This window comes from Sphaeramia orbicularis, chromosome 15 (assembly GCF_902148855.1).
Source record: "Sphaeramia orbicularis chromosome 15, fSphaOr1.1, whole genome shotgun sequence".
Lineage (NCBI taxonomy): Eukaryota > Metazoa > Chordata > Actinopteri > Kurtiformes > Apogonidae > Sphaeramia > Sphaeramia orbicularis.
Window position 1 is genome coordinate 21,962,241 of NC_043971.1, and position 13,077 is coordinate 21,975,317.

The following is a 13,077-nucleotide window of genomic DNA, read 5'->3' on the forward strand; positions in this document are numbered from 1 at the left end:
AGATTCAGTTAACATTCCACTGAAAGCAACTGGTAGAAATGCCCTTCGAAGAAATACTTTTACTTTCATACTTTGAGTACATATCAGAGCCTGTTCTTTTTCACTTAACTGCATAAAAGAACTTTAATCAATATTGTGCATACCTGCTTTTTCTACCATTTTCCGTAAGACTGGTTGTATTCTGCTGTCTCCTTGGCATTGTGCTAGAAAAGAACACCATTTTCATACCCGTGTGAGGACATTAATCAACTTTTGGTTGTGTTTTGCAGGGAAATGAAGGCCCCCCGGGCAGACCTGGACTTCCAGGGCCTCCGGTAAGTTCTTCATAACTTGATAAGAGCCTGATAGTGATAACCTTCAAAACTTATATTAGGGTCACAGGTTCTGTCAGGATGTGTTATGGAAATTCAACTGAGTGGCTGTAGGTTGTTGCTGAAGACTGATGAACTCTCCGGAGACAAAGATGGATTTACACAATTCATCCATTTATTAGTATACAAGCTCAGATCTCAGCACTATAGTAAAGCAAGGAGACCAAATCTGATGGTATTTCCTGTACAGTGTCTTTGTTGAATAAAATATTATTTGAGCTGCAAAAACACTTTTTTCTCATCTTGTGCACAAAAATAATACTGTTTCTTAGCAAAGCAGACCCATCCTTGTCATCTCCTACTCGGCTAAAATTTACTTAAGGGGTCAAATGAGTGGCCATTTTTGTCAAAAAAAAAAAAAAAAAAAAAAAGGGTTGTAAAAAATGCATAAAACTGTGTTGAAATAATGCTAATACATTTGTGCACAGACTACTGATATTATTTGACAGTGGAAGCTATATTTTCAGAAATATTGGATTTTGAATAGCACGTGTATGTGAAAACTTTTGCTGATGGACGGACGTGACATTACCCATGATGATCTGGTCAGTACCAGTGCTTTATTAGTAATAAACTTATATACTTACTATTGCTAATTCTCCTCTTATTCATAAATGTTAGTATTGTGGATCTAAAACAATAACAGCTGACACAAAAACACAAAATGTGGCAGTGGACGGATGTGACATGGTTGTTACGGATCCCATCATACTGATGCTCGGCAGCCATGTCACCGTTTCCACAAATGATCCCTGTGCAAAAACTAGGATCAGAATTATTTATTGTATAGTTTATCATCGTACTAAAAAGTAAATAACAATATAGAATTGTTATTTATTTATATAAATGCTTATTATTAGAAAGCTGTTGATTTAAAAGGTGACGTGTGACATTCTTAATGTATGTATTGGCGTAACATAAGCAGGATGGATCAGCACCATACTCCATATTGCAACCTGTAAAAATAAAACATGTGATATGTAGCATATAATCTTGTAAGAAAAATTGGGGAATCTAAAAGAATAGAATATTTGTTTTTCAGGTAAATTCAGTTCAAATATAACTTGGCCATTTGTGACATGAAAATATAACATTAATTGTGATGAAATTGGACATTTTTGACCTGAAAACATAGTTCTTATGATCATCAACATGTTGCAACAGAACTGAAATCCTGTCAATTTGCATAACTTGCATTTACCAACACAAAGATCCTTTGGGGATTCACTTATATTGATTTCTTATGCACAAAGACAGAAATAAGACCTCTAAGCAAATTTTAGCCATACTACAAACATCAGTGTAGCGTCATCTTTTACATTTCCTAACAGTAGTTAGTGTAACAATAGAAATATAACTGACAAACAAGTACAAATGTGATAAAATTGTAGTGACCTGCTCACTGGCATTGAATCATGTTCCCTTCCTTTAAAAGGCCAGTAAGTAAGCACTTCCAAAGGCAAATCTATAATTCATCAGCCTTCCCTTGAACCCGCCGTGCCCCCCCCACACACACACACACATACACACACACCCTGGTCTCATAAACAGCAGTCTGGGAGGACAGGGGATGGCTCAGTGGCCTGAAAAGGGCACAAGCGTCTGCTTGCTTCTAAATGAGAACCTTGACTCGGTCTTCATTTACAATAGCTGCCCTCTACCAATCTATCAAGGGAAAAACATTCTTTTTATGTTCTTATACTACTCAAGAAGACTAGATTACCTAGTTCTCATAGCTGAATCTCTTTTAATCAGCATACTCTTTTGTATTTCTGAGATTCATTTTTTTCTTTTCTTTTTTTTTTTAAATCACCAGTGGCTCAAGGATTATTAAGCATGCTGTTCCCTATTTTTCCTGTTCTTTTTACTTCTCCGTCTCTCTCTCTCTCTCTCTTCTCTTTTCTTTGTGTAGTCACCAAATGTGTTATTGATCTTTCTCATGTAGCTTTTAAGGGCTTAACAGTGTATAACTACTTCAGACCTACTGTACTGTTATCTTTAAAGAGTCCTGGTGCTGAAAACTCACCTCTGAGAACACTGAGGAAGACTTGTCTGATTGAATTGTGATTCGGTTTTAGGGTGTACCCTATGTGGAGGGCAATGGGATGAGTAGCCTCTACAAACTTCAGGTAAAGAGTTTTCCAATGACTATAACTCAGTGATGATGTGATTTTGACAAATTGATTCACTGCATGCATTATACTTTCAATCATATTGGTAAAAATAAATCAGTGTATTTGACCCACATTGTAAAATATACCGTATAGTCATAAAGTTAAAAAAAAAAAATGCCTTTTCAGAGTGGTGGAGCTATTTTAGGACCCCCTGGAGCTCCTGGTGCGCCGGTAAGCACAATCATTGTTATGCCTGAAGCGAATCCTTTACATTGTACTGTGGAGAAGCACTAGCACACAGACATGCTGATACTGTATGAGCCGCAGGACCTAAGAGACCTGAATAACAAATATTCTGACCAGGCTTCCGGTGTTATCTTAGCTTCTGAGGCCTCTTATATTCCAGTCAATCATGTTCGCTGAGAGCTGCTGGTTGGTGAAGGGGAAAAAAAAAAAAAAAGTTCCTGACTCTCGCCCAGATCTCTGACCCGCCCCAGGACACATAACATCAGTGATATGCAAAAAGGACTTAGAGGTTCAGCTTCTCTACACAGAGTCGAAGTGACCTGATTTGCTTATCAACTCCCACTGCTCGTCCTTATCAGACAGTTTGTAATCTTGTCCAGTCCTGGGAGACAGTCACTGTCAGGTCCTGCAGATATCTGTCCACTGCAACAAATGCTGAAGGTGGTGACAAAAATACGCACTCCAATATTCCCAGTGCACAATGGGACATGAACCACAGCTAAATGTTAAGGATGCTTCTCCTTGTACTGCATCCATCACAGCCAAACAGCCCCTGTGGAGCAATCAATAAGAAAGCATCTTCATCAGTGTTAAGGATAAGCAGCCTAATTTATCAATAATTCATTTCTTTTTTTTTGCAGAAAGGTGCAGATTTGCTTTAAATGTACACTCACATGGCCTCTGTTTATAAAGCATGACTTGTAGTATATCACTCTGATCGTTTTTAATATTATCTACGAAAGGCCACAGATACATATAACGCTATATAAGCATGATTTACAGACAGAAATTGTGTGAGAAGAGAGCCAGTAATGAATACTATAAATTTTAATGACGATAACATTCAGTGGCCACATGTCATTTCAGACTGTATTTATGATTTTTATGGTAGCGGTTGTCCCATTCATGGGCATAATCTGTCCTTTTCTTTTTTCTTTTTTCTTTTTTTTTTTTTTTTAAGGGCCCCAAAGGAGATGATGGACCTGCAGTGAGTTGAAGCTTTTCATTCTTGGCTGTATTTATTTGATGTATTTGTCTATTTTTGTGCCTTTCAAAAAATAGAGAAGTCAGATTTACCAGTTACTCTCTATCATCTTCTCTGCGGTTCTCTACAAAATAAGTCAATACGCCCTCAAGCTTGAGCACTTAACCACTCTCTGTAGAACTCCAGAACACCAGAAAAAAAATGAACACGTCTCCTGCAAACACGAAACTGTTGTAACCATATTGTCTCGCCAGTGGCAACTTATGAACCCACTCTGCACTTCAGATGCCCTTCCTCAGTACGGAGATACCTGAGAACAATCCACATGTATACGAAACAATTCTATGCATGTGCCATCAACATGAATTCCTTATTCTCATGGGGCCAATTGCATTTTTTATTGTTTTGTGGCACAGTGATTTTTCACCAGGATGTTAATTTGACATTTTAATAAATTGTGTGAGCAGCTCCAGTGCTGTGGTGGAATTGCCCCAATCCGTCTCACAGCTGATCCTCTGGCTGGCCCACTCTCCCCTTAGCCACACTCGCTTATTCATGACAATCTACATGTGTGACAATTACCTGCACAATCCGTCTATGTCAGAACCAGTTGCCCTTCTGTTCTGTGTAATGGCATTTCTCCATGGCAGCTTGAGCAAGATGAGGTAGATAGAGGCCATCACTTGTTCAGGCACTAGGAATGGGTCTCTATTTTTAGTGCAGAAAGTGAGTCTGATTGTGATTGTCAAATGGGGCTCTTTTTCTGTCCCTTCTGTGTGTTACAAGGTGTGACAGCATGTGTCAGAGATCATATAATAATATACTGAGATTGAAGTATCGTCCTCTTAGGGTTGTCTTCACATCAGATTGACACACAAGAGGTTATATTAATACCTGACCAAGAATATCAAAAGGAGAGATGGAAATGTGTGAAAGCCTGGCTCTTGCAATTTAATTTACCCACCTTTGTGTAGCTTTGATCTGGATTTTTATGTTTACAGCCTGACTGCTTTGTAATAATTTAGCATTTCAATCAATTATAACCAAACTTACCCACCTATTGAGCACCGCAAGACATATATATCATTTTTGGTTGCACAAAGTGGGTGTTAACAACACCTATTCCATTTTTAGTAATGACTTTTTTTGTTTTAACACAGCAAGGTGGTGTGTTGTTCTCTTGTAGGGGGAACCGGGGGCCATGGGATTACCAGGGCTTGAAGGGCTTCCTGGTGCCAAGGTAAGCAACAGTATGACTCCATAGAAGCATCTGTTATACTCTAACCCAATTACAGAGAGTCAAAAGTGTTTTCTGTGTACCTCATGCTCATTACAGAACATTTAAAAAGTTTCTTTCTGGAATTAGATATCCAGCTTTTGGCAAAAAACAGAAATGAAACTTCAAACTTTCAAAATGTGCCAGTGTGAAACACATTATACATTCCTGCTAAAGTTTTGAGACTTAAAAATAAGAATTCAGTTACTGTCATATTTTCTTTCTTTATTTTTGAAACATTGATGGGAGCAAAATTTCTGAATTGTAATGTGAAAAAATACCATATTTTTCGAAGACAAGGCTTCATGTATCACTTACCATCTGCACAATGCTCAGCTTCTATTGGCTGCATTGAAAAAAAAAAAAAAAACAACTATTCCTGAATGCAACATTTCACAGCTTCCTACAACAACACTGCTGATTAACAGTGTATGACTGTCAAAACTATATAAATATATATATATATATATACATACACACGCACACACACACACATATATGTTGTGCATCTGTTAGGGATGGAAGGTTTCATACTTAAATGACATCCATCATCACAGTGTAGCTGTTAGCAAACAGTTTAAAGATTGTTTATAATTTAATATACTTTTTCTTAGTAGAAATTAATAGTGATATAAATGTTAAACCCTAAATATTTCCCTCAGGGTGATGTTGGTTTACCTGGCCCACCTGGAATACCAGGTCCGACAGTAAGTATTTTTTTGTTGTTGTTGTTGTTAAATATTTTGAGCTAACTCATGCTTTTCCTTGGAATAATCGTCACTGTTTGCTGCTGACAACAAGTACACAATGTTTCATAAAGTGCATAGAAAGCTTGTTTTCAAAACAGTAGTCCCATTACATTATGCTACATCAGTTAAGGTATCTGGGATATAAACTTCAGTCCATTCAGAGGACTTTCTGTGCAGCGACAGTAGACAGGTTGGTCTGAACGAGAGGCTGCAAAGGTGCTGTAGATTTGACACCATTGAGGACCTGTCAAACCAAAACAGACTGTTCTCCTATGTTTGTGATTGACAGGGGAAGCCCGGCACTCGTGGAGAGCCAGGGATCCCAGGAGAGCCGGTGAGCTGCAGCCTCTAACTCTCTTTGAGCTGTCAATCCATGCGTCATTCCTTTGTCACAGTCGACTGACACATTGACTGTCTCTGTTCTTTGACAGGGTGAGCGGGGGCCGCCCGGAGAGACAGGATTCCCAGGACCCGAGGGACCCCAAGGTGCTGCTGTAAGGATGCAACATGAATTTTGTTGCTCTTCCTTTTTTAATCACTAAGAGATGTTGTGAGAGCATCTTCCAATAATGTCCAGGTTTTAAATAGACTACAATAGCATACTGCATTTTCTGTCAGATGGTTTAAGCATTATTATTTTAACATTATATGAAGAAAAAAAGTTACTCAAGGACAATAGGGATGAAATAAGTATGTTAGCTATCACTTGTCCTGTAGATTATTACATTCCGCTATGTAATTACCATCAGAGATGGTTTCTGTAATTTTCCCTGTAAGCACACAATGAAACAGTGTTCGCACAGCAATCAGGATCATTATCCCTTGGTTGAGATATCTCATTAACTGTGGAGATTACTAGGAGTGCAACAGTGCTGATCCAATCGAAGGTGAGAGCTGATACAAAATGTCTTTGTTTGTGTTGCGCTTCTTGAGCAGGGGAGACCTGGAAAAGATGGAACTTCAGGATACAAGGTGAGTTGTGCGAGCGCGCTGCAAATCCCCTTATAGAAAGTGCTTTACATTGTCTGAGCTACAGAAAGATGGCACAGCAGATTTTTATCCCCCCCCACCTCAGGCTACAGCATCATGAGTGCATTAAACCTATTTGCATATTTGAGATTTTAACGATAAAAACTAAATGGAATACTGCAGGTTTAAGGCTTTGTTGACTTTTAGTCTTTTTACCCTAATTATGCAGTTAATGCTTTCAGGCAATGATAAAATGTTTGTAATAGAGGGCAGTAGACACTTAGATTAAATATGCATTTTCCTGCCTGATGAACCTGGCTTAAATTGAAACAAACACTGCTCCAAAGTCTGCTATTACATGACTGATCAAATATATTTCACACAATTTACAACACAATCACCCCAGAAATGCTTGCAGCATGCAGAATAGATTTGTTACAGAAAAGACATAATTCAGGCTAAAGGATGCACGTGCACGATGCAAACTGGCTTGACCATGAGCTTTACCTGTCTACAACTGATCATGTTACCTAATGCCTTAATGACATCCTTAACAGGTCAATATGTTCTTATTATAATCAGTTCATATTCTTCCACCAGAATCTGAGCTCTGCACAGGGCCATATTGTAAAGTTGTACCCCTGTGTCTTTCTGCCCTGCTGTCTGACTTAATGGTGGGGCAACAGTGCCATCTAGCAGGTGGTTTCACACCTATACCCAGACTCCTCGCATACTGCTTGGAGGTTTAATGTAATGCTCAGGGAAGCACATTTCAGTGGGCAAGATGATAGATTTAAGCCTCCCATCAGGCATCAGGGAATACAGAGTACTGCAGATTAAAGCAGGCAGGGGAGAACAGCATCACAAAGAGATGCCCGCTTTAAAACCACATCATGCCAGATTGTCTTTTGCATGGCTCCTGTAATCCAGCAGGAAATTGATACAAAGATGGTCCCAGAGGTATTGCTGTGAGCGTGGTAAAGGAAGGCAATGAGGAGTGACAGGGAGGGATTGGAAGACACAAGATGTTGTGACACAAAGCCAGAGACAGGTATTTTCTCTCCCAGCTCTTCCATACAGTAGAGACAGCTGGTGGGAAAGCAGGCAGTTCTCAAACGAAACAAGAGTGATGCAGAGGAACTGTGACATTGCAGAAGGTGAAACACTATACAGGGAGATATTATACAAGCAATACACCTGAGCTAAGTAAAAAGCAATCAATGCACAGTCATCTCACAAGTGTACGTTTCTCAAAGTCAAGTAATTCAAGAATAAGCTTGCTCACAGGTTTTTCAGGCAGCGGAACAGAAACTTCTGCAAATATTATATGTGTAAATACAGACGATATGCCTGTATGCTGGGTTTAAATATGTAATAGCTGTCTGTGTGTTATATGTATAGATTTGAATAGTGAGTACTCCTGCCTGTAAGTCAACACCAGTGTAGATTTCAGTGATAGCGACATTCTTCGACCAGTTATTTAGATGTTAAAATTAACTTTTTTTTGTTGTTGTTTTTTTGTTTTTTGTTTTTTTTTTTAAGTGACAGCAAATCCTTCACATGAGCTTTTCTGTATTTTTTTTCCAAGGGAGATACAGGTAGACCAGGGGACAGAGGATCCAAAGGAGAACGTGTAAGTAGTAAAAGTCCTGTTTTCCCAAAAAAACGAAGCTGTTTTTATGAGTCAGAATATAATACACAAGCAAGGTTTTGATGAATACTAATGAAAGCCTTCACTTCTGCACAAATAGGACTAATCCCCACAAGCACATAAGCACTAGATAAAGGCATTTAACGCTCAGTGCAGTTTCCTTTTGTATTTGCAAGGCAAAATTAAAGAGCTCTGTCACACTGCTGCAGTAATCTATTGCAAATGCTGGTAATAGAGGATGCAAAATGAGACTTTTAGTTTTATAGTTGGCAACACATCCTCAGGATAGGAGGCTGACTGGACACAATAAGAGAAAAAGGTCAATGTGCGCAGCATGTTAAGTAAGACACTTGGGTAGGTGTCTGGCATGAAAAATAAAAGTGGCGCAGCTTATGCCAGTGATGAAACTTAGCTTCAAGCTTTGTTCCTAACAGTTTAGTCAGCATTTTATCACATAGAGCCGATACATGTCTATTTTTTTTTTTTTAAACTCCAGGGTGATCCAGGGATTCCAGGAGAAAGAGGTGTTCAGGGAGAGAGAGGACGCGTAGGAGACCCTGGACTGTCCGGACCCAGTGGCCCTCCAGGCCAAAAAGGTGATCCTGGCCCTCCAGGACAGTTTGACAGCGTACACCTCCTGGTAAGTTGAAGCTAAAAAAAGACTATCCCTCCAAATGATTACAACTTTATTCAGCCTCCTTCCATGCCAGTCTTGTGTAACTTGCTCAGTTCTCATTCTGTATATGGAAAATGGTGCAGCCAGAGATTTCTGCATGAAACATCAAATAAGGCTGTGCAAGGGAGGTTACTGTTCTTTTTCTGCTCAACGCTTCCCACTCCTGATCATCTAGGCACAACAGAAGGTCAGAGCAGGAAGGAGAGTGAGGGAGATGGAGACAGAGAGAGAGACAGAGATATGTGGGTGTGCCTGGAGATCCGCAGAGCATTCACAACACCTCCGTGTGTCACAGAAATTTTACACATACTGTATGCAGTCACAACAGTTATATAACATTCACAGAAGAGATGAAAAATGTGTTTGAATGCGGAGATTCAAGGTCCAAGGCTACTATTGTTTGCCATTATTACTGCTGCAGTCCTGTTGCTCATAGAAAGTGGGCTGTCGACTTTTATCCATGGGATTCTGGATATTATACTCTTTCTATCCATATAATATTCATAATATTCAATTAAATTGAATTCATCAAATTCAAGTAAAAGGTTCCAGTGTTGTAGTAGACATGTACCCAGAATGAAATTTCACAGAATAGTTAGAAAAATGAAAAAGCATATATATATATATATATATATATATATATATATATATATATATATATATATATATATATATATATATATATATGTATATATACAGGGGTTGGACAAAATAATGGAAACACCTTAAAAAATCAACAAAATATAATTTAATATGGTGTAGGTCCGCCTTTTGCGGCAATTACATTATTTTACCCAGAATGAAATTTCACAGAATAGTTAGAAAAATGAAAAAGCATATATATATATATATATATATATATATATATATATATATATGTGTGTGTATATATATATATATATATATATATATATACACACACATATATATATATATATATATATATATATATATATATATATATATATATATATATATATATATATATACACACACACACATATATATATATATATATATATATATATATATATATATATATATATATACATATATATATACATACATATATATATATATATATATATATATATATATATATATATATATATACAGGGGTTGGACAAAATAATGGAAACACCTTAAAAAATCAACAAAATATAATTTAATATGGTGTAGGTCCGCCTTTTGCGGCAATTACAGCCTCAATTCTCCGAGGTATTGATTCATACAACTTGTGAATTGTTTCCAAAGGAATTTTAAGCCATTCTTCAGTTAGAATACCCTCCAACTCTTTTAGAGATGATGGCGGTGGAAATCGACGTCTTACTTGAATCTCTAAAACTGACCATAAATGCTCAATAATGTTGAGGTCTGGGGACTGTGCCGGCCATACGAGATGCTCAACTTCATTAGAATGTTCCTCATGCCATTCTTTAACAATTCTAGCTGTATGGATTGGGGCATTATCATCTTGAGGTGAAGGTGTTTCCATTATTTTGTCCAACCCCTGTATACACACACACACACACACACACACACATATATATAAAAGTAATCTCATCTCCCTTCCGGTGTTTTCAGCATGGATGGTTTTCATGAACTGTGAGAAAATCTGTGAATTTAGACAGGCGTCCACATGCTGAGATAACTATTGTCTCTGCTGTATCTCTGTAGAACGTGAGTGATTGTTGTCGCTTAAGTTTGCCGTGCATGGTTCAGTGAAGTGGTGAAGTTTGTATTCTCCTTCTCCCTGACTGCACACAGGGTGATCCAGGCTTCATGGAGGAACTGAAACTGTTCATCAAAAATGAAGTTTTGAGAGTTTTTGAAGGTAGCACATATGTGTATTTGACACGATTCCTCTCTCCATTCCACCTTTGTTCACTCTTCTCCTGCCTTGTGGTATCACTGCTTTTGAATTTATATTTTTCTTACCTTGCAGAGAAAGTATCAAGTGCTGCCATGCTGCAGAAGACACCTGCAGGCATTTTAGCTTCACAAGTCCAAGGCCCTCCAGGACCTCCTGGCAGAGACGGATTACCAGGCCCTCCTGGAGAGCCTGGACCTCCTGGTCCTCAAGGTAGGAGCTCAGGCTGCCAAAGTGAACTGCCAAAAGTTAACACCACCTCATAAAAATAACCACTTCTGTTAAAACATGGTTAAAAATAACACTTTTAACCTTTGATCAAAACTATTGGTGGTTTCTGATTAACCTTTTGTTTTCTGATCTGATACACCACTTAGATCACACATGAAAACTAGTACATGAGAAGGAGTCTATATTTACCACCATATACACAGTATAATACAGCAGTTTGACATAAACACTGCAAAATGAAGTACAACAGCCTACAATGTTTTGTTGTGCATAAAGAGTTGGGATGAAACATAGCTGACATGCTGGCGTATTTTATAGGGATTCATGGGCATTTCTCTCTTGCTAGACCCATATATCAATGCAGACTGAGGGGCGGGAAGCAGAGGAAAGGCCAGGAGTGTTGGGCACAGCGGCTCTCTGGGAAATATGAAGACAAAAGAAGAATTGGCTGTGACTAAGAGAAAGTATTATGAGTGCGGACAGGAAAGAGCCTGAGTTTTGATACCTCACTCCAGGAAAGAAAGCTCAAAAATACTAAAGGAGCATAGTCAGGAGAGAGGGTGGACATCTTAATATTTATCAAACTGATGCAACTGTCTGACTGCTCATACAACACTAATATTTTGCTACTCAGGCTTTATACTTCGGACTTGCTTAGAATTGTACTTTGTCCGCAGCAAAACTATCTTAACCTTTGAAGAGGAGTGTGTTACATGTTGGTGCAAATGCGAGCGCCCCTGCATTAGCCTTTCTCTTTGAGTTTTGTATCTACCTCACATTATCAAGACCATTTACACCTTAACTTACTGCTATAATAGAAAATGCTGCTTTTATTCATGAATAATATAACTTAAGTAGACAGCTACTAGACTATAAATGTTTGTGCTGTGTGTTAATGCCATTTGCATTACACATGTCTTGGATTTTGTTTTGGCTGTTTATTTTTTTATGCTTCAGAAGAATGTTTTATAGGTGATTCTTAATGCAGCTTCGCAATAAATATTTATTGAAAATAAAGAGGAAAGTTATTTCCCTTGATAAATCAAAAATTCAACAACTTCTTAATTTTTTCTTTGTTGACTTGTGCCTCCACTCAGCTGGGGAGAGAGTTTGGGGTAATATTTCCTCATTATTTCTCGTCATCCTCCGCTGGAGACTGTGCTCCTTTGGAATATCCAATTTGACTTCTTCTCCAATATGCCAAAATGAATTGTTTATGGAGAAAAATAACCCCTCTGTTGAATTCACGCTCTTTTTTTCCTCATGGTTTGATTTCACATGGGTGTAAGTCTCAAGCTGTTACAGAATACCCAAAAGGACGCATGCTGAAAAGCATCATTTCTTCCTTTTTTATTTTGTTCTTCCCCTCCTTTGTTGTAATTGAGTGTTCATTTATCATTCTATTCATCTTTTCCTTTTGTACAATGAAAACACTTGCTGATGTAAATCACTGTGTTTAAGTGCATACTAATACTGTATTATAAATTCGTCATTTTGTTGTTATAACATTCATTTTAAATTTTGTACTTCAGTGTGCTCTTTATATTTATTCATACTGACTTAAACAAAGTGTCTTTTATGATATGAGGCTGTTTTTAGAGTTGTTGTGCATTATGCTGTATAATATGGAAATATCAGTAACAGAAATAATATTGATCTTTCATGGAACAGCTGTTCAAAGAAAGGTTTTTTTTTTTTCTCTCCTTTTTGTAAAGACTAGCATGAACACATGTTGCTGCTAATACAGTTTACAACAGTGTTACAAGGAATTACATAAATAAACATGTTGCTAATAATACTGTTTACAACCATGTACGACACGCAGGACTGCAGTCCTAGCATTAAAAAACTGTGCAGTATTATTTTTATTAGTGCTGTTTGTCTATTAGCATTTCTGAGAATGACTTGTTTTCAACCAAGCACAGACACACTATTCCCT

The 13,077-nt window shown here is 37.8% G+C and overlaps 1 protein-coding gene across 1 annotated transcript in view; it reads left to right on the top strand.

Moving 5' to 3' along the window:
• The window catches only part of LOC115434420 (collagen alpha-1(XIX) chain), a 127,315-nt gene that overhangs the window by 103,488 nt on the left and 10,750 nt on the right, over positions 1-13,077 (top strand). Inside the window, exons 39-51 of the mRNA XM_030156358.1 lie at positions 270-314; positions 2,450-2,500; positions 2,672-2,716; positions 3,693-3,719; positions 4,903-4,956; positions 5,655-5,699; positions 6,031-6,075; positions 6,173-6,235; positions 6,678-6,713; positions 8,299-8,343; positions 8,858-9,001; positions 10,805-10,871; positions 10,983-11,120. Of these exons, the coding sequence (XP_030012218.1) occupies positions 270-314; positions 2,450-2,500; positions 2,672-2,716; positions 3,693-3,719; positions 4,903-4,956; positions 5,655-5,699; positions 6,031-6,075; positions 6,173-6,235; positions 6,678-6,713; positions 8,299-8,343; positions 8,858-9,001; positions 10,805-10,871; positions 10,983-11,120 (805 nt within the window). The remainder of the gene's footprint in view (positions 1-269; positions 315-2,449; positions 2,501-2,671; positions 2,717-3,692; positions 3,720-4,902; positions 4,957-5,654; positions 5,700-6,030; positions 6,076-6,172; positions 6,236-6,677; positions 6,714-8,298; positions 8,344-8,857; positions 9,002-10,804; positions 10,872-10,982; positions 11,121-13,077) is intronic.